At 43.8% G+C, this 26,128-nt stretch overlaps 2 protein-coding genes across 2 annotated transcripts; both read left to right on the top strand.

The window, feature by feature from the left end:
* The first annotated feature begins 13 nt into the window (after positions 1-13).
* SNRPA1 (small nuclear ribonucleoprotein polypeptide A') lies at positions 14-14,140 on the top strand. Its single transcript, XM_002825887.5, has 9 exons — positions 14-214; positions 2,502-2,649; positions 3,613-3,691; positions 7,955-8,001; positions 8,646-8,748; positions 9,363-9,442; positions 9,855-9,930; positions 10,577-10,670; positions 13,868-14,140. Exons 1-9 carry the CDS (start codon positions 133-135, stop codon positions 13,924-13,926), a joined length of 768 nt encoding a protein of 255 aa, XP_002825933.1. The 5' UTR covers positions 14-132; the 3' UTR covers positions 13,927-14,140.
* Positions 14,141-18,124: 3,984 nt separating this feature from the next.
* SELENOS (selenoprotein S) lies at positions 18,125-23,596 on the top strand. The gene is given in 6 exon segments (NM_001200005.1): positions 18,125-18,272; positions 18,939-19,073; positions 20,259-20,365; positions 20,939-21,028; positions 21,125-21,203; positions 22,921-23,596. Coding segments are annotated over 6 exon segments (573 nt in total). The 5' UTR covers positions 18,125-18,196; the 3' UTR covers positions 23,007-23,596.
* Positions 23,597-26,128: the final 2,532 nt, after the last annotated feature.

Raw genomic sequence — 26,128 nt, 5'->3', positions numbered from 1 at the left:
GCGGTCGAGCTGCGCGCGCACTCGGCCGCTGCGATTGGTGCTGCCTGTCGGCGGGGCGCGGGGCACGCTGGGACGTCTCGCTGGCGGGAGGCCACGGGCTTTCCACAGCGCGGGGGAACGAGAGGCTGCAGGATGGTCAAGCTGACGGCGGAGCTGATCGAGCAGGCGGCGCAGTACACTAACGCGGTGCGCGACCGGGAGCTGGACCTCCGGGGTGAGTCCGGGGGCGTGGGCGGCCAGTCCCCAGGCGGCACGGAGCCGCCTTATTATCCGCGCTTTGCCGCGTGCACCGAAGGCCGGAGCTTGGCCCGCTGGCCGGTTGTGTGGGCTCCGACCGGGCTGCGCAGGGAACGCCGGGCCTGATTCTTGCCGTTGTTGCCAAATGAGCATCCCGTTAAGCTCTTGGGAGCCTTGTGTTAGCGCCGCGCCTCTTGACAGGCACGGGTGACTTCATTACTTCCTGGTGCCTACTCGTGGGGCTCTGTTAGGCCTTGCTTGGCTGTTTCGCCGCTGGCTCTGTTTGAGGGCCCGGAAGAGCGGCTCATTAATGGTTGTAACGCTAGTGCAGGGCGAGTGATTGGTTCTTAATACTTGCCGCCAGATGATATTTTGAGCGTAGACAGGATATGCGTTCATTATTCCTAATGTGAGGGAGGAAACTAAGTCCCCGAACAACCGCGATTGTTTCCTCCAGTATTTTCTACTTAGTAGCTTTAATTGTCTGGCGTTTCCCCTATATGAAGACGTTTTAAAAATTGAACTGTGTCACCCAGGCTTGCACCGCCGGGTGCTGTGTGTAAGTTGTGGCAGCGCTCGCAATTATTCAGATTCCTGTACTATTTCAACCTTAGCAAGACTTGGTAAGATACTGGGAGGGCGGCTAGCTAGTTGGCATTTCAGGAGACGGCTTTAAAAAGGAGGTGATAGAGCAGCTTCTCTGAGGATAAGACCATGCTATCGGAGCCTGAGATTAGTTCCCACGGGGACCTATGGCCTCGGAGCAGCATCGCTGCGGGATCTGCTTAGATTTCTTGCTGACCTTTGGGAAATCCCAGTGTTTTGTTTTGTGTTGAGATGGAGTCTCGCTTTTTCGCCCCAGCTGGAGGGCAGTGGCGTGATCTCGGCTCACTGCAACCTCCGCCTCCCCGGTTCAAGTGATTCCTGTGCCTCAAGCCTCCCGAGTAGTTGGGATTATAGGCGTGAGCCACCGCGCCTGGCTGATTTTTGTATTTTTAGTAGAGACGGGGTTTCGCCATGTTGGTCAGGCCGGTCTCGAATTCCTGACCTCAAGTTATCCGCCTCCGCTGGCCTCCCAAAGTGCTAGGATTACAGACGTGAACCACCGCGCCCGGTCCCCAGTATTTTTATTTTGTTGAAATAAAGTTTCTTAGAGAAAGGTTCAGTTAAAGAGCAAGTCACCACTTTTTTTTTTTTTTTTTTTTTGAGACGGAATTTCGCTCTTGTTGCCCACGCTGGAGTGCAATGGCGCAATGTCGGCTCACTGCAACCTCCGCCTCCCGGGTTCAAGCGATTCTCCTGCCTCAACTTCCCGAGTAGCTGGGATTACAGGCATGCGCCACCACGCCCGGCTAATTTTTTGTATTTTTAGTAAAGACATGGTTTCTCCATGTTGGTAGGCTGGTCTCGAACTCCCGACCTCAGGTGATCCTCCCGCCTTGGTCTCCCGAAGTGCTGGGATTACAGGCTTGAGCCACTGTGCCCGGCCCAACTCACCACTTTTGATGATCTCTGCCATTTCTCTTTATGGAGTACGTGCAGTGTTGAGAATACGTATTTTGATGCAGTACGTGTAGTACAGCTCTGAATTGTGTCCGTTAACTTTGGGTAAGTTCTTTTTTTAGTAGACCTTGCTTCTTCAGAATATTTCTTTTCTTATAGTGCCTAACACAATAATTATGCCCAAATTAGACAAATTAACATTTGAGTGTTCATAGATTTATTACTGTATGTAAACCATTGATCTTCAATTCTGAATTGGAGCTGGGGGAGGGGAGGGAGAACTGTCGTGATATGTTGAGGCTGTTCTGATGGGTTCCAAGAATCTGGCCTGTGGAGATGCAAGAGTGGAGAACTGTTGTCCACCATGTTTGAACGCTGTTTGGGCACTGAGACTAAGCAGCACAAAGTGTAAATTCCTGTTGTGCCGATTCCACTTAACTAGCCCAAACGACTTAGAACAGTGTAAGGCACCTTGTAAATGTTCTTATAAATGTTAGCTACCTATATCACCCATTATTATTGTCCTTGTTGTCATCAGATTGTAAGCTTCATGGCACTGGGGACTTGAGACTCGTTCAGCGTTTTCTGTCTAGTATCTTAAACAGCGGCAAGTCATGCGTGACATGACATAGATGCTAGGTAATACTTCCTGAATAAATCAAAGCCTGGAGTCAGATACTATGAAATACTGCTAATGCTTTAAGGGGTAACTGTTTAGTTATATTAATACCTCTTCTGTGTTTTTTTCCTCCATTTTATAGGGTATAAAATTCCCGTCATTGAAAATCTAGGTGCTACTTTAGACCAGTTTGATGCTATTGATTTTTCTGACAATGAGATCAGGAAACTGGATGGTTTTCCTTTGTTGAGAAGACTGAAAACATTGTTAGTGAACAACAACAGAATATGGTAAGTGTCTGCAGGGGAAAGTAATTTTTCCCCCAGGGTAAATGTTGCAGTGTTCCCTGAAGAAGTTGTAGCGTGTGCTACCGGTTAAACCTACATGTTTCTTTTTCTTTTTCTTTTTTTTTAAATATTTTTTCCATGATGGAAGCCACATTCAATACATGTTTTTTCTTAAAATGAGAAATGAACTTCACTTTTCCCATAGAGATCCAGAGATTAACCTGGCATTAGTCTAGTCTTACTTGTATCTGTTCAGAAATCATGTATTTTTATTTTCATGGTAAGTTTCTAATTAAAAACATGTTGCTTTGATTACATTTTGGCTTCTAAAACAATTATCAAAGGGGTCATAATAAAAGGATATGTAAAGGTAACAATTATACTTTTGACTGAGCGTCTCTGCTATTTTTTTTTTAACTGCAACTAATTTCTAGACTTTTGCTTATTGAAATTGAGATCTTTTTTGACCCTGCCTTCATCAGCTCTGTGTAAACTTTATTGGAAAAAAAGCACTTGGTGTATAGATAATGTCTTTAAAGGTACTGGGTGGTGAGTTGGATTTCCTTCAGATAGAAATATTTCTCATAGGTTAACCATTCCCCTATAGTATAGTTGTTGTGTCTTGTACCTGAGCTGGGAATCCAGAATTATTTGTATTTCTGTGCTGCCTGCACAAAAAATCATGAAGTGAGTTAAGTAGTTTGTGCCACCCAGGAGTTGCACCTTTTCTCAGGTTCCACTAGATGGTATGACAGTAGAATTAGCCCCAGGCAGTGTCTAAAATCCCACTTCTGTTGCTGACCCTGTGGCCTCAGAAAAGGGTTCTTCTTTTTGCTTTGTTTCCTCTTTGTCAGGGTGTTGGAAGAAGGATCTCTAAGTGTCTCTCTGAGATCCTCTGAGCAAGGAGGTACATAAAATTGTTAGCTTATTTAATTTTCACTTTTACTAAGACTATTTTTATTTTAGCCGTATAGGTGAGGGACTTGATCAGGCTCTGCCCTGTCTGACAGAACTCATTCTCACCAATAATAGTCTCGTGGAACTGGTAAGTTGCACAGAAGGAAAATGTATTTGGTGGGTGGGGTTAAAGGTACTATGTGCTTCCTACAGAAAATTTACAAAATCTAGAAAATCTCATAGAAAATGATCTCAGTATCCTCTTTCTTGTCTTTTTCTTAATTCAGGATCTGGGCCCTTTGGGTTCTGCAGCTGTTTGTTGCAAATATTTTCCTACTCTTACTTGCCTTTTGACTTAGGATGTCTTGTTAGAGAAGTTCCTAATTTAGGTGCAGCCCAATGTATCAATCTTCTTCTTTATTGTAGCCCTTTTGATGTTTAAATTTCCCCTATTCCAGGGTTATAAACTCCCATGTTGTTTTCTACAATTGCAGTGTTCAGCATAGTACCAGTAACTACAGGTGGCTACTTAAAATTGAGATGTGCTAGAACTATAAAATACACACTGGATTTCAAAGACTTAAGTGCAAAAAAAAAAGTAAACTATCTCAGTAATTTTTTTATATCGATGTTGAAATGATAACGTTTTGGATAATAGGTTAAATGACATTATTAAAATTAGTTTCACCTATTTATTTTAACATGGCTACTAGAAAATTTTAGATTACATATCTGACGTGCATTAAATCTTGCTGAACAGTTCTAGTCTAGAAACCTTGTTTTACTCTTCACGTTAGATGAACAATCCACTTGGAACTGTTTTTATGCTTTTTAAATTTCTGTTCTGTGTATCCAATTTTTAACATAATTGAGACACTGTATATTGTTTTGTAACCTAAATTCTTCACTTGAACACTGGATGCTTAAATTTATATTGTAGGCCAGGTGCCGTAGCTCATGCCTGTAATCCAAGCACTTTGGGAGGCTAAGGTGGGAGGATCACTTGAGCCCAGGAGTTCTAGACTAGCCTGGGCAACATAGTGAGACCTCGTCTCTCTCTCTAAGTAATTTTTTTTAAAAAGGCCGGGTGCAGTGGCTCATGCCTATAATCCCAGCACTTTGGGAGGCCGAGGCGGGTGGATCACGAGGTCAGGAGTTCGAGACCAGCCTGGGCAATATGGTGAAACCCCGTCTCTACTAAAAATACAAAAATTAGCCGGGCGTGGTGGTGGATGCCTATAATCCCAGCTTCTTGGGAGGCTGAGACAGGAGAATTGCTTGAACCCAGGAGGCAGAGGTTGCAATGAGCTGAGATGATGCCACTGCCCTCCAGCCTGGGCAAAGAACGAGACTCCGTCTCCAAAAAAAAAAAAAAGCCAAATGTGGTAGCGTGCATCTGTGGTCCTAGGTATTCCAGAGGCTGAAGTGGGAGGATCGCTTGAGCCCTAGCCGTCAATCGAGGCTGCAGTGAGACATGATCACGCCTCTGTACTCCAGTCTAGGCAATAGTGCGAGACCTCATCTCAAAAAAAAAAATTGTATAACTTAATTTTGTGACCTAACCTTCCTCCCGTATTTTCCTGATTGTTGAGAATGAACTGTGTTCCTTTCCTTGTGGACAAGGTCTATAGCATCCTTCAGATTCTCCAGGAGATGCTTGACTACAAACATAAGAAAGCACTGGTCCATGGCCATGTCCTTTCTGAAGTGTGTGAAGTATTCAACCCGACATACATATTTATAGGCAATGTGTGTCATGATAGGTGCTGTTAGAGAAATTATAGTTTTATTTAAAGCTCTTTGCAAAAATGAAGACTATTGGGCTTATCAGTTATTGAGAGAGATATGTTAGAATCTCACAGCATGGTAGTGGATCTGACTATCCTTGAAGTTCTGTTGATTTTAGTTTTGTATATTTTGAAGTTGCCTTATTTGATACATACAAATTTTAAATTATTCATATGTTTCTGGTGAACGGAAGCTTTTTATTATGTTGTGACCCTCGATCTCTATTAATGCTGTTTACCTTGAGGTTTCTTTTACCTCAAAACAATCTTTGTTCTGGTCAGTTATATGCATGATAAATCGTTTTCCATCCAAAATTTGCTTTCAGCTTTTCTGTACCTCTGGTAGTTTAGATTTATCTCTTGAAAACTGTATGGTTGGAATTTTTTTTTTTTTTTTTTTTTTTGAGACGGAGTGGCTGGAGCGCAGTGGCGAGATCTCGTCTCACTGCAACCTCTGTCTCCCAGGTTCAAGTGATTCTCCTGCTGCCTCAGCCTCCCGAGTAGCTGGGATTACAGGTGGGCGCCATCACATCTGGCTAATTTTTGTATTTTTTTTTTAGTAGAGATGGAGTTTCACCATGTTGGTCAGGCTGGTCTCGAACTCCTGACCTTGTGATCCACCTGCCTCAGCCTCCCAAAGTGCTGGGATTATAGGCGTGAGCCACCACACCCAGCTCTGGTTGGAATTTTTTACAATCCAGTCTGAAAGCTCTTTTAAGTAAATTATTTATGTTTAGTCTGTTTACGTTTATTGTAATTACTGGTGTGTTCCAGTTTGTCTTCTCTCTGTTCTGGGGCTTTCTGTTTGTCCCACCCATTCTTCAATCCTTTTTCTCTCCTTTACTGTACATGCTCTCCTTCTGTCATTCCATTTTTCCTTCTAATGGTTTAGAAATTACTTACTCTCTTTCAGTCTTGAGTTAGCATCCTAGGAATTAAAACACACATATTTATAAAAGTTTAAAATTAAATGTTAAGATCACTGTACCATGACCTTCAACATTTAATTTTAAACTTTGACACTTTTACCCTCCTAAAAAATACAGTACAGTGACCGTCAACATTTCAGCACCCTTCGGCTTGTTACATATTTATTCTTTTTTGAAACCCATTACTACATCACCATTATGTTTTACACTGTGTATGTAACAAATGTTACCACTTTGTTCTTTATTCCTTTTTGGATCATCTTCAGTGGGGGTAAAACAGTATCAAGCTCTAGAGCTCCCTCTGGTGGTTTTTGTGACATATTTGAAGATGGCAGCTTGCTTTTTGAGAATTTCTGGCTCTGCTCTCCCTGTTTTTATCTGTACTTTTTTTCTCACTGTGCCTCTTACACACACACACCCCTTCCCCACCATCTACCCAATTTGTGCCTGTTCCAGCAGTTTCTCTTCAGGGCAGGGCCATGTTGGGACATGATTTCTATTAAGAGTGAGGGCCCAAATTGCTCTTGCCCCTGCAGCCCTTATCACAGACCCCTGTAGTCATTATTGGAACATGCTGGTCTTGGGCCTGCTTTTCTCAGTCACTGGAGTTCTCCAGTTTGTCAGATGGCTCCTCGCCTCCCCTCTGCTTCTTCCTGTACAAAGGCCGTCACCCTGCAAGCCTTGTTGCTCTCAAAATGGGTTGTCTCTACTTGTTCCTATTTTAGAGTTATTGGAGACTGTCTTGCCATCTAGCTTGGTTGTAGCTGTTGACCACAGATTTTTGTTTTTTTGCTATCTTTATTGCACTATGTTTTATGGAACAATTGGAGAAGATTAAAAAATCACCCTGCCGACCGGGCGTGGTGGCTCACGCCTGTAATCCCAGCTCTTTGGGAGGCCAAGGCGGACGGATCACGAGGTCAGGAGATTGAGACCATCCTGGCTAATACGGTGAAACCCCGTCTCTACTAAAAATACAAAAAAAATTAGCCAGGCGTGGTGGTGGGCGCCTGTAGTCCCAGCTACTTGGGAGGCTGAGGCAGGAGAATGGCATGAACCCGGGAGGCAGAGCTTGCAGTGAGCCGAGATCGTGCCACTGCACTCCAGCCTGGGCAACGGAGCGAGACTCCGTCTCAAAAAAAAAAATCACCCTGCCTTCTTTCCATTAATTCGATCATTTTTAAGCTATACTATTCGTTGTCCTTGCAAATTTTATTTAAAGAGATTTGCAGGGGTAGCTAGGATAAATGTACCTTCTTTCAAAAGACAGTATGCCTTTGTTGTTCTTAGACACTGAAGCTGGCGCTAGCAGGAAAGCCCACCTTACACCAAGATTCTGGCTTGCAGTTCCCAGTGTGAATAGGTTGCTCCAGAGTCCCATCAGCTTTGCCATTGTTTTCTTTTCCAAATCATTGCTCAGCAGCCACTTTGAGATTCCTGTAGGAAAGCAATTTTTTATCTCCTGCTATTGAGACAGAAGCTATTAATGCCAAGATTTTAAGTTTAAGAAGCTCAAATGTATTCACCAGTAGAAATTATTTAAACATTTGTGATGTGCTCGTATTGGGCTTGGTGCTAGAGAGTAAAAATTAAGTAAATAATTAAAAGACAACTTGCTTCAAAAGCACTCTCCATTTCAGAATCTCAAAATAGCGTGTGGTATTCGTGTTCTTACCTGTGGCTATTACTTGACAGGGTGATCTGGACCCTCTGGCATCTCTCAAATCGCTGACTTACCTAAGGTATGGGAATTACATATTGTGACAAAATGAAGCCCTTTAAAATAACATTACTTTTACCAGCCTTGACCTTAATGTAATCAGTTAATTAAAAAATGTGGCACATATGCACTATGGAATACTATGCAGCCATAAAAAAAGATGAGTTCATGTCCTTTGTAGGGACATGGATGAAGCTGGAAACCATCATTCTCAGCAAACTATCGCAAGGACAAAGAACCAAACATCCCATGTTCTCACTCATAGGTGAGAACTGAACAATGAGAACACTTGGACACAGGAAGGGGAACATCACACACTGGGGCCTGTTGTGGTGTGGGGAAGGGGGGAGGGAAAGCATTAGGAGATATACCTAATGTAAATGACAAGTTAATGGGTGCAGCACACCAACATGGCACATGTATACATACGTAACAAACCTGCAAGTAGTGCACATGTACCCTAGAACTTAAAAGTATAATTTAAAAAAAAAGTGCCTTCTCCAAAGAAAGATTGAATATATTTCCTTAATGTTAAATTGTTACAATGTTGCAATGTGAAGAATGTGAATGTTCCCTTGATTTATAGTTTCCTTAGACTATTCAAACAGACCTCTTGAGTGCTGTGCCATGAACAAGTTTGCCTTTGCGTTATTCCTTTTCTTGTAGTATCCTAAGAAATCCGGTAACCAATAAGAAGCATTACAGATTGTATGTGATTTATAAAGTTCCGCAAGTCAGAGTACTGGATTTCCAGAAAGTGAAACTAAAAGTAAGTAGTAATCTGCTGCTTGTGAGTCATTATAGAGTTGTGTGTTTTTCTTTATATTTTTATTACTGATTATTAAAATTGTCTAAATGAGTAAATTTTACCATTAGTTTGTAATAAAAGTGGGAGAGAAAATGGTACATCAGATTTTTTTCTAATAGCAGAGTTTATGATAGAACTTTTAAGTTGGAGCTCTTTTATGTAATGCTGGCTATTCCAAAGTTTGCAAAATGTTGAGGCCACGGTGAACATTCTTAACAGTGGATTGTCTGCTTGGATACATTCCCAGTGGAGAATTTAATGTAACCCACTTTTGTGCAGCTCTGTTTGTTAGAATGATTTTTCCGTTTATTAGGAATTCATTATTTTATCATTCATTTAATTGCCTTCTTGGTTCCCTGGGATCCCCTCCTTGGAACTAGGAGAATGAACTTTCTTCAGGGAGCTTTACCAAAGAAAGAAGACTACTGTGTCTTCTCTTAATTTGAAATTGCTTTTTGGTATTTTCACCAGCCCGGAGTATTGTAGGAGAGTTCGCTTCCATGTCTTCTGAGGAATGCATCTAAATGCATGTGGTATTCCTATTTCCATTAACTCTGTGTGTGGTGTCGCTGTAGGAGCGTCAGGAAGCAGAGAAAATGTTCAAGGGCAAACGGGGTGCACAGCTTGCAAAGGATATTGCCAGGAGAAGCAAAACGTAAGACACGGATATCCAACTTAACTCTTCTTCACCTTCAGAAACATGATCTGATCTGTCTGGCAGTTCGTCTCCTACAAAATTAACCAAAAACTGTGACATATTAATGTGGTATTAAATTTGAGTGCTTATAGTCCATGTACATCAATGGTCCATACATCACAAGAAATTTCTACCAGCTTAGCAGAGCAAATATTTCAGTAGTCAGTCTTCATGTGATACCATGTACATCCTATTTTCTATATAGGAAGATGAACTGGATGGTGTTTCTGAAGGAGAGAGTTCTTGTATCAGTTTGTTAACAAAGATAAGATACTACACTGGTTGAATTACTTTCAAAAGCTTTTGAAAGTAAAAGAGAAGCAACTTCTGTTGGTCTAGGTTTAACAGTTATGTTCTTCCCCCTGTTAAGTTTTAATCCAGGTGCTGGTTTGCCAACTGACAAAAAGAAAGGTGGGCCATCTCCAGGGGATGTAGAAGCAATCAAGGTAATCATGTGTTAGGATTCTTGGACTGGAACGAGCTAAGATGGGTTCAGAACACCAAGCTGGATAATAAACATGTTCTGAACATTGCAGATTTCATTTTCCCAGAGTTATTAGCATACAGCAATATTTTTGTTTAAGGAAGAACTAGCATAAAGTTATTATTTGATCAGACTTGAAATTACACAAGCTAATTAATGTGGAGGCAGCTTTGTCTTTCTGATTTTCCAGAGTGCATTTATCACTTCAAACAGTTACTTACCTTGGTATGCTGTCTCAGTGTTTGCCTTAATTTTTACTTTCAAAGATTTGCTGTCTGGCAAATCCTTTTGACTGATCAGTAGGGACCCTAGTTTTATAATATTGCCTCCTTAAATTATTCAGTAACATAATTCCAAATAGTTTTAGAACATGTGGAATGATTATTTATAAGAAGGCCTGCATCTCTTCACCAATTTTAGAAATTTGTGGTTTGGCTTCTAGTTTTATTTTTGTGGGCCAATCACATTCTTCCCCCAACACCAAAGTGTTTAATATTCCAGATGGAGAAGTTGCTGTGAATTTCTGTAGGTGATTGATACTTAGTTTTCTGGGTAGCTGATACTTGGTTGAAGTTAATCATCCATCTCCATTGCCCTCTGTCCTCCAGAACGCTATAGCAAATGCTTCAACTCTGGCTGAAGTGGAGAGGCTGAAGGGGTTGCTGCAGTCTGGTCAGATCCCTGGCAGAGAACGCAGATCGGGTGAGCAAATGGTGTTCTTTGTGCGTTCAAATTAATGTTACACTCAAAGTGTAACTCACAACCATTTAGATGCCATGACTCTGGAATGCCAGAATAGTGCCTCCTTACATCAAATCTAATATATGAAATCTCTTTAAATGCTCTTTGAAGATAAAGTATTTGATGGGCTGGGTGCAGTGGCTCATGCCTGTAATCCCAGCACTTTGGGAGGCTGAGGCGGGCGGATCACCTGAGGTCAGGAGTTCGAGACCAGCCTGACCAACATGGAGAAACCCCATCTCTACTAAAAATACAAAATTAGCCGGGGGTGGTGGTGCATGCCTGTAATCCCAGCTACTCGGGAGGCTGAGGCAGGAGAATAGCTTGAACCCGGGAGGTGGAAGTTGTGGTGAGCCGAGATCGCACCACTGCACTCCAGCCTGGGCAATGAGCAAAACTGCAGCTCAAAAAAAAAAAAATTTAAAAAAAAAGGTATTTCATGAAGAAAGTTAAGTCACAGCACTGTGGGGGGTTTTATGTAAAAGTTGGAGGTAGCATTACTTCAGCCATGGAGTGAACTGAACGCTAGAGGTAGCCATGTGGACTTCTACCTGTATATATTTGTGTGTGTGCGTAATAGCTCAGCAGTTAGGGACATAGGCTCTCGAGCCAAGCAGTCCGAGGCCCAAATCGTAGCTTCACCAGCTCTGCCTTTGGACAAGTTTCTTCAAGTCTTTCCTCATCTTTAAATCTGAGATAACAATAGTACCAAACCTCAAAAGGTTGTCGAGAGGCTTGAGAGACTGAACTTAGCACAAGGCTCAACATGAGCGAGTTTTTGATAAGTGGTAATTGTTCTAACATTTGAATGCCTGCTTTATGCTAGGCAGCATGTGGGGCACTAGGGATATAAAATAAAGAAAATACTGAAATACGTCTTACAAGTTTTGATATGAATGTAACAGGACCGCCACTTAGACTGCTGTCTTGGGGAAAGTTTCCTAGGGAAATAATGTTTGAGCTGGGAGCTAAAAATGAAAAATACATTTTTTTTTTTTCTTTTTGAGATGGAGTTTTGCTCTTTTTGCCCAGGCTGGAGTGCAGTGGCGTGATCTCAGCTCACGCCAACCTCCGCCTCCTGGGTTCAAGCGATTCTCCTGCCTCAGCCTCCCAAGTAGCTGGGATTACAGGCGCCTGCTACCATGCCCAGCTAATTAATTTTTAGTAGAGACAGGGTTTCACCATGTTGGCCAGGATGGTCTCAATCTCTTGACCCCGTGATCCACCTGCCTCGTCCTCCCAAAGTGCTGGGATTACAGGCGTGAGCCCCGCGCCCGGCCAAAAAGAAATTTTTTAAGACCAGTAATTCTCTACTGTATGGTTTGTGGGCCTCTGGGAGTCTGTAAGGTGAAGACTGGTTTTTTTGTTGTTGTTGTTTTGAGATGGAGTCTCGCTCTGTCACCCAGCCTGGCGTGCAGTGGTGGAATCTCACCTCACGGCAAGCTCCGCCTCCTGGGTTCATGCCATTCTTCTGCCCCAGCCTCCCGAGTAGCTGGGACTACAGGCGCCCGCCACCACGCATGGCGAACTTTTTGTATTTTTTTTTAGTAGAGACAGGGTTTCTACTAAAAACACATGTTAGCCAGGATGGTCTCAAACTCCTGACCTCATGATCCACCCGCCTTGGCCTCCCAAAGTGCTGGGATTACAGGTGTGAGCCACCGCGCCTGGCCGAAGACTGTTTTTATCTAAAAACACCAAGGTGTTACTTGCTTTTGTATGAACATTTGCACTGATGGAGCAATAGTGGGTAGAACTGCGGGCACCTCAGTAGGAGTCAAGGCAGCAGCCTAAATAGTAGTTGTTATATTCTTCCCTGCTCTGGACTCCCAGTAGAGTGCGTACCACTTTCACTTAAGAGTGTCCTGGATGCAGCAGTAAAGATAATTAAGTATCACTCCTCGGGCACACGTCTCTTTGATATTCTGGGTGACAGAAAGGGGGTGCACATGTCTGCATTCTTGAGTTAGATGGTTATCTCCATGCACTGGTGCAGTTGTTTCAGTTGAGAGGCAGCTACCTGTCTTCTCAAACATGATGAAGTGAGCCTGTCACTTCAGGGAAAACAACTGAAAATTCAAGATTTGAAGCAAAAATTAAAATTTAGAAAACTTATATCCACTGCTGTAACCTGCCAGCTTCCCAGTCCTTTTAAGACTTTTCTGGGGAACTCAGTAGTAATGTTATGTGATGTGAATTAATGGGTGTGACATTTTTGATGTTGTGTAATTACACGGCTCAGCGTTTGGAAGATCTGCAAAAGTCGGTGAACCACAGTTTTCCAAATGATACAAAACCATGTACGGGTAAAAGATTCGTTCAAAGTACAAGATAAAGCAAGTAAGAGTATGAAAAGTTCATTGATGAGGTTTCAGACTTTCACACTGCCATCTAACCTTGAGGAAGCTGCCATTTGTCAGGTTTTAGCATAGTATCTAAAAAGAGCGTCCATCATTATCTGCACAGGCTATTAGACTCTTCCTCCCTTCTCTAACTACACGCCTGCGTGGCCAGATTTTCTTCATGCCCGTCAATCAAATACCATATTGCGAAGGATGGAATGAGAAACCAATACAATAATCCAGCTGACTGATGTTAAGTCAGACATTAAGTCAACAATAACAGTTGTTTCCCAAACAATTGAAGGAGTTACAACTTTTTTTTCCCCCTGGAATACATTGAGCAAAATATCTGCCATAAATTGTTGAACAAATGTAACATTTTTTGGTAGTTGTTGCCATATTTCCCTAATTTAGAGACAATAAAGTCATTGAACTGTTGCCAGTATCTGGCATGTAGCAGGTGCCCAGATGTTTTTGAGTATTTCTGGTTTCTTTGCCTGTGGTAGTGCCATGAAAAGCACATGAGTATAGGCTTTACCTTCACCAAAAATGAATTATTATCAACTACAATGGGAGGCAACAATTTTGAAACCTTTGTGACGCTTTTCCTTTGAAATTGACCATCCCTTCCAGTACCTGCCAAAGACAGACTAGACTGTCCCTGGACGATAAGCTCCTCAAAGGCAGGGGCTGCTTTTGATCTTTTTGTACCTACTTCAGTGCCTAACAAACAGTGGCCACAGAACGAACACTCACATGCTAAGGGAATGGATTCTCTAAAATTGATACTACTTTTGCTTTGGTGGTTTTCTTTAGGGCCCACTGATGATGGTGAAGAAGAGATGGAAGAAGACACAGTCACAAACGGGTCCTGAGCAGTGAGGCAGATGTATAATAATAGGCCCTCTTGGAACAAGTCTTGCTTTTCGAACATGGTATAATAGCCTTGTTTGTGTTAGCAAAGTGGAATCTATCAGCATTGTTGAAATGCTTAAGACTGCTGCTGATAATTTTGTAATATAAGTTTTGAAATCTAAATGTCAGTTTTCTACAAATTATAAAAATAAACTCCACTCACTGTGCTACCAAGTTGTGTGTCATGGTGCATTTGCAGTGAGGTCTAAGGACATGTTTAAATTGGGAATGCAGGAGGGCAGCGTTTTCTCGGTAGGCTTCCTGGGCTGGATTAGAGTCTGGCTCCTGCAATGTCATGACACATGCCAGGAAGGCCACCTTTTCTACTCCCACACAGCCCTTCTGTTAATGCAGACTTACCTATTGCTCCGGCTTCTGATATGACAACTGAAGTGATTCCATTTTTGAAATTGATTGGTGTGTCCCACCAAACCTGGCTATGTTTTTTGTTTTTTTTTCCCCCCCAGGTTGGTCTCCAACTCTGGCTTCAAGTGATCCTCCCGCCTTGGCCTTTAGTTCTATATATGTACATAGTTACAGCCTTTAGTTCTATATATGTACATAGTTAACATAAAGGTGATATGGAGAGTCTACAAGAACATTTGTTGTTGAAAGGGGCATAAGTTATTCATATTTGAAGAACACTACTGTTTCATGGCCATCTCTCCGATCTTCCTTAGCCACGACAGTCTTAATCCCATCTTGTTGCATATACTTTTGTGAAAAGCTTGGCACTTTATCAGTTAGCTCTTGCTGCAATAATGCTGTATAACAATCCACCCAAAAACTCAGGGTTTTTTTTTTTTTTTTTTTGAGACGGAGTCTTGCTCTGTTGCCCAGGCTGGAGTGCAGTGGCGCCATCTCGGCTCACTGCAAGCTCTGTCTCCTGGGTTCACACCATTCTCCTGCCTCAGCCTCCCAAATAGGTGGGACTACAGGCACCTGCCACCACGCCAGGCTAATTTTTTGTATTTTTAGTAGAGACAGGGTTTCACCATGTTAGCCAGGATGGTGTCGATCTCCTGACCTCATGATCCTCCTGCCTCGGCTGCCCAAAGTGCTGGGATTCCAGGCGTGAGCCACCATGCCTGGCCAAATTCAGGGGTTTTAATCAACAACACTATTCTATAGTTGGCTCTGCTTATCACTGTAGGTCTGGATTAACTGGGGTGGCTTGGTTTCTTTACAGGTCTCAGATGAGCCAGCTCACCTGGCAAAGGCACAAGAAGTAAATACGAGGAGCTTCTTAAGGCCTACCTACACTCAAAACTGACACACTTATTTCTGCCCACTTACTATTAACCAAAGCAAGCCACCTCGCCAAGTACAAAGGATGATGGGGAAATATACTCCTTTCACCTTGCCATAGCAAGGATATGGCTGTGAGAAGGAATGACAAATTAGGGCCACTCGTTTAGCCTCAGCCAATCATTTAGCCTACAACAGTCAGTGACAGGTGGCAGCCCTGGTTACTGTCCACCTTTGTCCTCTTTGCAAATAATACCTGAGCAATTACATTGAGCAAAGTGTTTGTTGAAATACCTTTCCAGTTCTAGACAAGCCAAGCCAGGTGAGGTTATAACACCTGATTAAAGGGACAAAGGTAACAAATTCCTGGCTAGGATGAGTAACTTCTATCAATAGGACCATAAGAGCAATGTGCTAGGAACTGAAAACCATCATCCATGCATTCAAGTAATATCTGTTAGATTTTAGCGGAATATATGCATTATATGTACATACGTATACAACACTAGTTCACAATAGTTTACAAGGATACTTTGGTTTTCTGTATGCTTAGAATGTGCATTATTTTCATGAGTTAATACTGGTTTCCATTTTATGTCGCAAAGTCCTGAGTGAAAAGGATTGTTGCCTTTTTTTAATGATAGAACCTAAAATGTTACAATTTATTCCGTCTTTGTGATTACAGACATTACAGATAAGGGAGCTAAACAAGGCAAATAAATGTTCCCTTCATTTAATCAGATGCAACATTTTGGCATTTTTATACTGTGCGTGTTGACTTTAATTCATTGACATGGATTGAAAGCCGGCAACAACAAATCTTTGCAATTTAGGATCTTCTTCCATAACTAAGTTTTGTGTTTTTTTTTTTTTTCTTTTCTTTTTTGTTTTTTAGACAGTCTTGCTCTGTCACCCAGGCTGGAGTACAGTGGTACAATCTTAGCTCACTGCAACCTCCGCCTCCCAGGTTCAAGCGATTCTCCTGCCTCAGCCTCCCTAGTAGCTGGGATTACAGGCGCCCGCCATCACACCTGGCTAATTTTTGTATTTTTAGTAGAGACAGGGTTTCACCATGTTAGCCAGGCTGGTCTTGAACTCCTGACCTCAGGTGATCCATGCACCTCGGCCTCCCAAAGTGCTGGGATTACAGGCGTGAGCCACCATGCCTGGCCAAATTTTTTTGTAGAGACGGGATCTTGCTGTGTTGCCCAGGCTGGTCTTGAACTCCTGGCCTCAAGTGATCCTCCCGCCTCAGCCTCCTAAAGTGCAATAGGATTACAGGCAAGAGCCACCACTCCTGGCCCACTGCAACGTTCTTGAAGCTCTCAAGTCTTCATCTGACACCTTGTTAAGATGAGGAACTCTCGTGTTAAACCATCCTGTTAAGTTACTATATAAAAATAAAACTGCTCCCAAGCATTGATTGAAACTGTTTTGCTATGAGTTTCCTGAGAGAAGAGTGAGGCCCTAACCATTTTTTTCCATGAACTATGACCCCAGTAGGGTATACCTAATGACCTTCACAGCCTAACAAAAGAGTTCAGGCAACCCTGCTCATCCTGTCTAGTTTATCAGTATTTAGATGTAAGGTGGATTTAAAGCTAATCTGGGACTGAGAATTGCAACTGTAATTCCATAGAAGTCATTCAATTTAGCACATAAATGTTCCTGCAAGATGCCAGAGCAAGTGAGAAATCACTCTGTAGCAAAGCAAAGAGTGATGATGGTTCATCATCTTTTACAACGGAAAGGCAAACATGAAGGAAATTCTCCCTCCTAAAATCCTCATTAAATCGATAAGCTATCTTCACAGCCTTTATGGATAACATCCAGAGTCCTCGGTTCATTTGAGGAGTCATTTTCAAGGTAGCCAACAGGGAAAAGAACTTTCAGGCTTGTCTTTGCTGTGGCTCATGAATGCCCGGTCCCCTTTATTGCTTTCTGAACACACTGCTGGGAAAGCTTGATGAGGTCAGTGCTCAAATCCCTGCAGCTGTCCCCCTTGAGGAACTTCTTGGCAAACCTGCATTGAAGAAACACTGATTGCATTCACGCTTCATGTCATGGTTTGCCTTCCCCATACTGCTCCTGGCGACAGTGGTGACGCAGCACTCGGATGTTGTCACCTATTCATTATTTTTTCAATTATATTCCCAATTCCCAACCCTTCTTTTGAGACACAGCTAAGTATGTGCACTTCAGATGCTCCAGAATAACCCAAGGTCAAATTTCAAATAGGATGGTTACGGTCACCATAAAGGTGGTGACATTTGAGTGGTGGAAGAGGGTGCGGGACGGCATTGCAGGCAGAGGAACACAGCCAGGACACTATTATAAGTAACTCAGTGATCGTGTCTTGTGGTGATACAGTATAATTCAACACAGGTTAGAGCAGTTACTATGATCGTTCTTTCCTAAGAGGCTTTGATTTTGGAGAAAGAACCTTGAGGATCGGTGGGGACTTTCTTGGCCTGAAAGGTATCACCAGCAGAAGCAGGAGGCTGCTCACATTTCGTGTTTCCACTTGGGGTGGACGTTGGCTGCAACCCTCAAATGCTGGGAGTCGTCAACCAACTAAGCCCTGTTGTCCAATGTGCCCCGGGCAAGGATGTGGGTGCAAATCCTGCCTCCGGGCGACCACTGACCTCCTTGGCTTCAGTGTCCAATTAGGAAAAAAAAGAAAGAAAGTAGAAATTCGCTAAGAAATCCGTGAAAGAGGTCCGTCCTCCACCCCCGACTCAAGCCAAGAGATAGCACAGAACGTTCCCACACGCGCTGTCCCGGCCCCGGCGAATGTAGCCGGGCTTTCTCCCCGCCACGCCCCTCGGCCACGCCCCCTGCGTTTGGCCCCAGCCACGGGGCGGGGTCGGCCTGCGATTGGCCGGGACCACGACCGCGTCCGGGAGCGCCACGTGTGCGTAGGAGCGCACCGGAAGCGCCCGGCTGGAGGCGCGGCGGCAGGGCTGGGCGGCGGCGGCCGTCATGGAGCGCCAAGAGGATTCCCTGTCCGCGCGGCCGGCCCTGGAGACCGAGGGGCTGCGCTTCCTGCACATCACGGGTGAGTCGTTGCGGGCCAGCAGGGCGCGCGCCGCCACCTTTGCGACGCGCAGCCATGATCGGTGGGTCGTCCTCCGCTGCACCGGGCGCCGGAGCCTGGGAGGCCTGGGAACGGTCGGGCGTTGGCGCTTACGCGGACCTCGGGCAGCAGGCCCGGACCTCGCGCGGAGGCCTCTCGGGAGCCGCACTTCCCTGGGCGGCTCGGCTGGCCCTTGTTTGCGCGAGTCTTTTTTGCGAACCAAGCCCTTCGTGTGCTAGTTACCGGGGTCACTCGGCCCTTGGCGTTTGCCTTTGGGACGCGTCCCGCACCGCCCCATACACACTCCTGACTCCCCGCGCTGTCACCCCTTTATATGTGGTTCTGCAAGGCCTTTGCCTCCCTGATTCAGATTAGTTGCTCTTCATTCTTCAAAAGCCAGTTGCTGCGCCCTCCACACTCGAACTGCCCCCGACTCCCCAGATGGTTGGGAAGTCTCACTTCTCAGTGATCCCTGAATTGTCGCACTTCTTGAGTTCATGTTTTAACGATCTACTTAGGAGGCTTTTTCCTCAGCCTAGACCAAGAAGGCTTTGAGGGCAGGAGTTACACTTTGTGTTTGTTGAGTCTTATGGAAAGGTCAACTAGTAGTGTCATTTTTAGTTTTTTGAAAACTTTTTTTCTTTTCAGTGGGCTCCCTGCTGGCCACCTATGGCTGGTACATCGTCTTCAGCTGCATCCTTCTCTACGTGGTCTTTCAGAAGCTTTCCGCCCGGCTAAGAGCCTTGAGGCAGAGGCAGCTGGACCGAGCTGCGGCTGCTGTGGGTTAGTGCCTGATAACCGAAATGAAAGCGGTGGTTTTGCACCTCCTTCTTTATATTAAGAGTTATTCTCTTAGTAAAAGTAAGACGGGCCACACAGGAAGACCCTGTCTCTATTTAAAAAAAAAAAAAAATAGCCGGGAGTGGCGGCACACACCTGTAGTCCCAGCTGCTCAGGAGGCTGAGGCGGGAGAATCACTTGAGTCCAGGGAGTCAAAGCTGCAGTGGGCTATGCTCGGGCCACACTACACTCCAGCCTGGGCAATTGATTGAGACCTAGTCTTTAAAAAAAAAAAAAAAAAAAAAAAGTAGGAAGTATATGGTTCTTGGCGGGGCGCGGTGGCTCACACCTGTAATCCCAGCACTTTGGGAAGCCGAGGCAGACGGATGACTTGAGGTCAGGGGTTCGAGAACAGCCTGGCCAACATGGTGAAACCCTGTCTCTACTGAAAATACAAATATTAGTGGGGCGGGGTGGCGGGCGCCTGTAATCCCAGCTATTAGGGAGGCTGAGGCAGGAGAATCGCTTGAACCTGGGAGGTGGAGATTGCAGTGAGCTGAAATTGTGCCACCGCACTCCAGCCTGGGCAACAGAGTGAGACTGTCTTTTCTTTCTTTCTTTTTTTTTTTTTCTATGAGATGGAGTCTAGCCTTGTCGCAAAGAGCGAGACTCTATGAGTAGACATTATGAATAGAAATGGGTTCATTTCTACTCATAATGCTATTTGGAAGGATTTTTCTTTTCTTTAGAAACAAATACTTAAGAATCTTCTGTGCTAATTAAGGGATGGATAATGATTTAGAAAAGTTTATATTTCCTTGGTAGTCTTCCAGGATTCTAGTCAGCCTAGAGACTGTGGGTGTCACTGAGGTATCCAAGATGTTCTCTGTGTGGCCACTATCCCAGGCTTTATGAATCGGAATTGCTCAGGGGAACTCAGAAATTGGCATTTCTAACAGATTTCTGGTGATGTAGATATTTGGGGCTAAAATCCGTGGCTCAGCAACAGACCCCTGCCCCCTGAAGCAGTAAAATATACGCAGAGGGGTTAGGAGTACTCATGTAAAAATATGTTGTTTCATTGTCTGATGTCCATACCTCTTTATACTTTTAATAATATGGACACTCAAAAGTTTCTATTTTATAATGTACAGAGTGCTTTATCTCCATTTTTTTCTGACATTTTAGAACCTGATGTTGTTGTTAAACGACAAGAAGCTTTAGCAGCTGCTCGATTGAAAATGCAAGAAGAACTAAATGCGCAAGTTGAAAAGCATAAGGAAAAACTGAAACAGGTATGAACTGGTTTCAGTTTGAATGTGTACATAGAAATTGTCTGAGGCTTAGTGGATAACGATGTCTGTGTGTGTGTTGTCTATAAGCTTCTAGGACCAGGTCCTATCCCATTAGATTCGATAAGCATTTCAGTTCCTACCGTGTAAGTATTGGTGATATCAAGAAGAATACACTATTGTTAGGGAACACTAGATGTGTGAATATATTACAATGAAAGGTCCAGAGCACAAAAGGAGGGGCAGGCTGGAGCAGGGAGCATGTGAGTGTGTGTGTGCATGTGCCTGTGTCTTCCACATTACCAAAAATGTCCTGATAGGAGTGAGTTTCAGAAGAATGGAGTCAGTCAGTAATTTTTTTCATGAAACATTTTGCTTTAATAGTGTACAAAAACCAAAGCTGCTCTATGTGAGTTAAACTCACACCACCAGATCACAACAGTTTTATTAACTAAAGAAAATGAGGGTGAAGTTTGTTCTGAAAGACATTTAAATTAAGAATTATCAGAGTTAGCATTGTCTTTGAGAGAAATGGCAGCTTCTGAATTCTTTTTGTAAAATGTGATTGTTTCTCAGCTTGAAGAAGAAAAAAGGAGACAGAAGATTGAAATGTGGGACAGCATGCAAGAAGGAAAAAGTTACAAAGGAAATGCAAAGAAGCCCCAGGTGACTGGAGACCTCGGCCAGCTGGCATGCAGTAGATGAAGATTGCCAAGTAGAATGTTTTAATTGCTTCTTACACTACTGTGTGTGTTCAAACAGGAGGAAGACAGTCCTGGCCCTTCCACTTCATCTGTCGTCCTGAAACGGAAATCGGACAGAAAGCCTTTGCGGGGAGGTGGTAAGCACCACTGATGTCAAATGTTAACGTTTTCAACACTTACAGGATATAGTTACCTTTTAGGAACAAGATTGTTTGTTTCTTTGCCCATAAATTAAGACTAATTCCTTAGGATTGTGAAGATTCAATAAAGGAAGCAGATGCAAATCACCTCGTAGGTCCTCACTACGTACTTAGAAGGACTGTACTTACAGTATTCTGACTTGATTCTTCTGCAGCCCCGTAGAGGGAGAGCTGAGGAGGGTGAGGAATTGTCTGCCAGTCTCCAGGTGAGTGTCAAGGAGCTGGAACACAGTGGTTTTGGTAGGGAGAGCTAAGGAGGGTGAGGAATTGTCTGCCAGTCTCCAGGTGAGTGTCAAGGAGCTGGAACACAGTGGTTTTGGTAGGGAGAGCTAAGGAGGGTGAGGAATTGTCTGCCAGTCTCCAGGTGAGTGTCAAGGAGCTGGAACACAATGGTTTTGGTCTTTCTAGCCGGGACCACCTTGTTTTTTACAAATAACAAGGAGTAGCAGACAGATGTTCATCCAAAGCTTTTTCCTGTGTGCAGCACTGCCCTGGGGACTCTGGATGATGCCACAGCAGTCTGTCTTCATCCCATCCCTGAGAATTTCAAATCTGGGAAGATGGGACTCACAAATGAAAATAAGCAATCCTTTGTGATTCTGGCTAAGAGTTGCAAGTTACTGCTGAGGAAGGAAAGAACAAAGACACTAGAACACTGTAGGAACCAAGGCGGAAGACTTTGCGTCCTCCGTAGGAGGAGAGGGGTACTGCAGAGGCCCTGATGGCGTCTTTGAGGACTGAGGAAAGACTGGGACATGGGCTCCAAGGCAGCAGGGCCACAGACTTGGCTGACCTTAAACGCTGAGCTGTAATCCCCTTTGTGTCAGAAGACTAAACCTGGCTTGCTGTAGAGAAGGTGATGCATCTGGAAAGAAAATGCTATTTTTAAATGGTCCTGCCGGAAGCTTATTTTTAGACACACAGAGGTGATATTTAGGAGAGGAATGGAAATCGTAGAAGATGGAACGCGGGGCATGCTTGCCTGCACGGCCTCTTTCAGTGTCCCCAGCGTTTCTGAGCTGCGGCTTTGACTAGCCTGGCTTTACAAATAAGGAAACTGAGGCACAGGGTTTAATTGCCCAAAGATTCCACTGCAAGTAAGGAGTAAAACTAACATTTAAGTTCTGGCTGGCCCTGGAACCTTAGCACTCAACCAGGTTACCAGTTGTGCATTGACTTTGGGAAGCTCACGAGGGAGTGGGGTGGTGGGGGGGTAGGGAAGGATACAGATGACCCAGTTCTGACTGGTAGAAGTGACAAGTTTGACTCTGTTTTGATTTTTTTTAATCCGTTTTCTGTAGCTTGAACAGCCCTTATTTGAATGTATGAGTTTCAGTAAGCACTGTGATAGGAGGATCCATATACTTAAATCAGGCGCTTTTGAGAGAGTTTTTGGTGACCCTTTTGCATGTGTTTTGGAGTTTGGGACAAAGAAGCTGAATGAGTTTTTTCCCCACCAGAAAATCAGTTCAAACGGCAATCACAATATAAAGGTCTTTTTTTCATGTAGCTAAAAGGTTTTTTAAATGTCCCTTAGGATCCGTATCTTTGCAATGCTTTGCATGTCACTCTCATAATTTTATTTTGAATATACAATGTTCCCAGATTTTCAGATTTTTATCAGTACTGTTGTGCTTCTTTTCTGTCATCCCAGGTTATAACCCTTTGTCTGGTGAAGGAGGTGGAGCCTGCTCCTGGAGACCTGGACGCAGAGGCCCGTCATCTGGCGGATGAGGCTAAGAATCTTGTTAGTGTCGATTTTGACATTAGCAAGATGAATCCTTAACCCTCGATTCAATTGCCTTACGCACGCTTTTCACAGTGACTAGCCAAGGGGAGGTGGGGTTGATTTCTGTTCCTAACTACGCCTGCATATGTCAGGGCTCCAGTCAGCAAAAGGTATAGATGTTGCCTCTAGGCATTAGGTCATTGGTCACATTCTACTTGGAGACAGTGATTGCATTCATTGATTTCATGGTTGATTGCTAGTTGGTAGGTAAAGGCCTCTAGATGATTAGCAATCTTGATAAAAGAGGCCTAGTAATGTTCTTTTGAAGTTAGAAATCCTTGCTGCTAGGACAGTCTCTGTGACAGGTTGCGTTGAATGATGTCTTCCTTATCAATGGTGAGCCCACCAGTGAGGATTACTGATGCGGACAGTTGATGGGGTTTGTTTCTGTATATTTATTTTTATGTACAGAACTTTGTAAAAACGAAACTATTTAAAAAACGAGAATAACATTTTTAGCATCTTTATTCAAGGAGATTTATGGACTTGAATTTGTCTATCAAACATTAAATAGCTTTTTACTACTCACAACCTCCAACTATTACTTATTTGTCTATTTATTATTGCTTACCCAAAATAAGTCTGGCAAGTGGCAGACAGCTGCCGTGATTTTGAAAGTTGACAGACTCCTTGGGGTTCATCCACAAAATTGGGTGCTTGGAGTCGAGTTGCTGAATTACTGGGATAAGGAAACATCGTGCCTCAAGGTTCCTCATAGGCTGACGAGGTTTCTACATGTCCTCTCAGTTATTCCCTTATGCCATGACTCATCTTTTATGCTCTTGTCCAGAGGCACTATCAGCAGTTCTGGATAAAGAGCCAAACAGTAAATATTTTAGACTTTACAGGCCACATATGATCTCTGTCACATAGCCTTAGGTTTTTATATTTTTAAAGGATTGTTTTTAAAAAAGATTCTCTGCTCATGGGCTGGATTTGGGCTGCATGCTGTAGTGTGTGGACCCCGTCTAGATCATCAGAAGGAAAAACATTAACCTTCAGAATAGGGGTAATTCGCTACAAAAGTACTCTAGGATGTTCTCATACATAAATTAGTCAACATTTGTTATCTCCTGCAGGTAGAATATTCCGTGGTTGCTTCTTGACCAAGGGAAATACAGTCTGGCTGTGCAAGACTTAAAATCTCTTGAGGAGCGCTCTGGAGAATGGCTGAAGGAGAGGAAACAGGAGCTTTGAGCAGTGTAATTACAAACAAATAGGTTGGCATAGTCTTTAAGTCTTTGAGTCTAGAGAGATTTGAGTTTTATTTTGCCTGTGGAGGAAATTGGGGGTTTCAGGTCAAAGACAGGGTCAGTGGAAACAAGGATGGGCCTTGTGACGTGTGGGGAAGCCCTGGGAACCTCACTCCCCTTCCAGTGTGTAACTGGATTGGCTCCCACCAGCACAGAAGATTTACAACGTGGGAAATGATATACTTGGATTAAAATATTTCATCCAGATACTTGGATTAAAATATTTCATCCAAATCTGGAGAGAACCCCTTGTAGGTTATAAGGAAACTTTTTAACATTCTTCTTTGAATATATTTTCTGTAGCTGAAAATGTATGTGAAGTGGCTGTCAACTACACATTTCATAAGCAGAGGGGCTCTGGGTCGGGGTTTCATATGCAGCAGAGCAGCTCCCTTGCTGCCGTCCATCAAGAGCCCTCAACACAAGAGTTTGTTATAAATAGAAATAAACTACGAAAAGTAGAAAAAAAAAAAAAAAAAAGTAGAGGGGTATGTTTAAGTATACTATTAGATGTGACTGACTATCTTGAAACCTGATTTTTTTTTCATGGGAAGAAACAGTGCTTGAATTCTGCATGCCCCCCTTGCATCTAGCACCTTTTGGTGGGGGTGGAAGGAGGGTGTCATGGAGAATGATTAGGAGATAATGGAGGGGAGGGGAAACTTGCATTCTGTAATAGCATTTGAAGAGCACTTACCACATGGCAGGAGTGTCCATTTCTATTTGATCCCCCTAGAATCCTATGAAATGGGTATGTTACTAACCTTGGTTTTCAGAAACTGAAGCTTAGATGCGTTTAGTAACTGGTCCACAACCCTTCACTGTAGTCTCCTTCATCCTTGTGTTCATATTAGCCAAAGGTCTTAGGTCATCAAGGTGTGGGAAGCTTCTTGTAGCTAATGAAACAGTTATGTGGCCAGGCACAGTGGCTCACGCCTGTAATCCCACCAGCCAAGATGGGTGGATCACCTGAGGTCAGGAGTTCAAGACCAGCCTGACCAATATGGTGAAACCCTGTCTCTACTAAGAATACAAAAAATTAGCTGGGCGTGATGGCATATTCCTGTAATCCCAGCTCCTTGGGAGGCTGAGGCAGGAGAATCGCTTGAACGTGGGAGGTGGAGGTGGAGGTTGTGATGAGCCAAGATCGTGCCATTGCACTCCAGCCTGGGCAACAAGAGCAAAACTCCGTCTCCAAAAAAAAAAAAAAAAAAAAGTTACGTGGAGTAATAATACAGTGAAAATCACATTACAGATCTAGGGCTTTTAGCATTTCAGAAAGGTGAACTGAGCCTGCCGGAGAAAGCGGGTCTTGGACCTTTCTTGAAAAAATGAGAAATTGGGGCCAGAGGTGCAAATGCCAAAAGCTGAGGCCCCTGGGGAAGAAGGGACGGCCAGAGCCATAAAAACCATGCTTCAAACCTATGCCATGTGCTCACCTTGTCCACCAGCAGAGGCTGCGGTGGGGCTCGTGGCAGGTCCTGGCAGTTTGCAGGAGTTTGGGACAGACACTGGGAGCTGTCAAGCTTTAGGTAATGTGTGACTCACCCTATCCTAATCATGGAGCAACATGAGTAAATTGTGGGGCAGAACACACATGCGTCTTCAATTGGAATGCTTAGGAGATGGAGTTGTGCCCTTGCCCAAAGGTTTGAGGAGAAAAGACTTCAACAGCCACGTTTGGATCCCATCACCGCCTGGATCCCATCCTCTCCTCAGGGACTCCACTCTGCGCCCCTTCCTCTCCTCTCCTTCATGCCATCTCCACTGGCTGCTCCTCATCAGAGAGGTAACATGCCAAGTCTGTCTCTTCTTGGAAA

This window comes from Pongo abelii, chromosome 16 (assembly GCF_028885655.2).
Source record: "Pongo abelii isolate AG06213 chromosome 16, NHGRI_mPonAbe1-v2.0_pri, whole genome shotgun sequence".
Lineage (NCBI taxonomy): Eukaryota > Metazoa > Chordata > Mammalia > Primates > Hominidae > Pongo > Pongo abelii.
The sequence above is the reverse complement of the archived record's forward strand: the minus strand, read 5'-3'. Positions and strand labels throughout refer to the sequence as shown.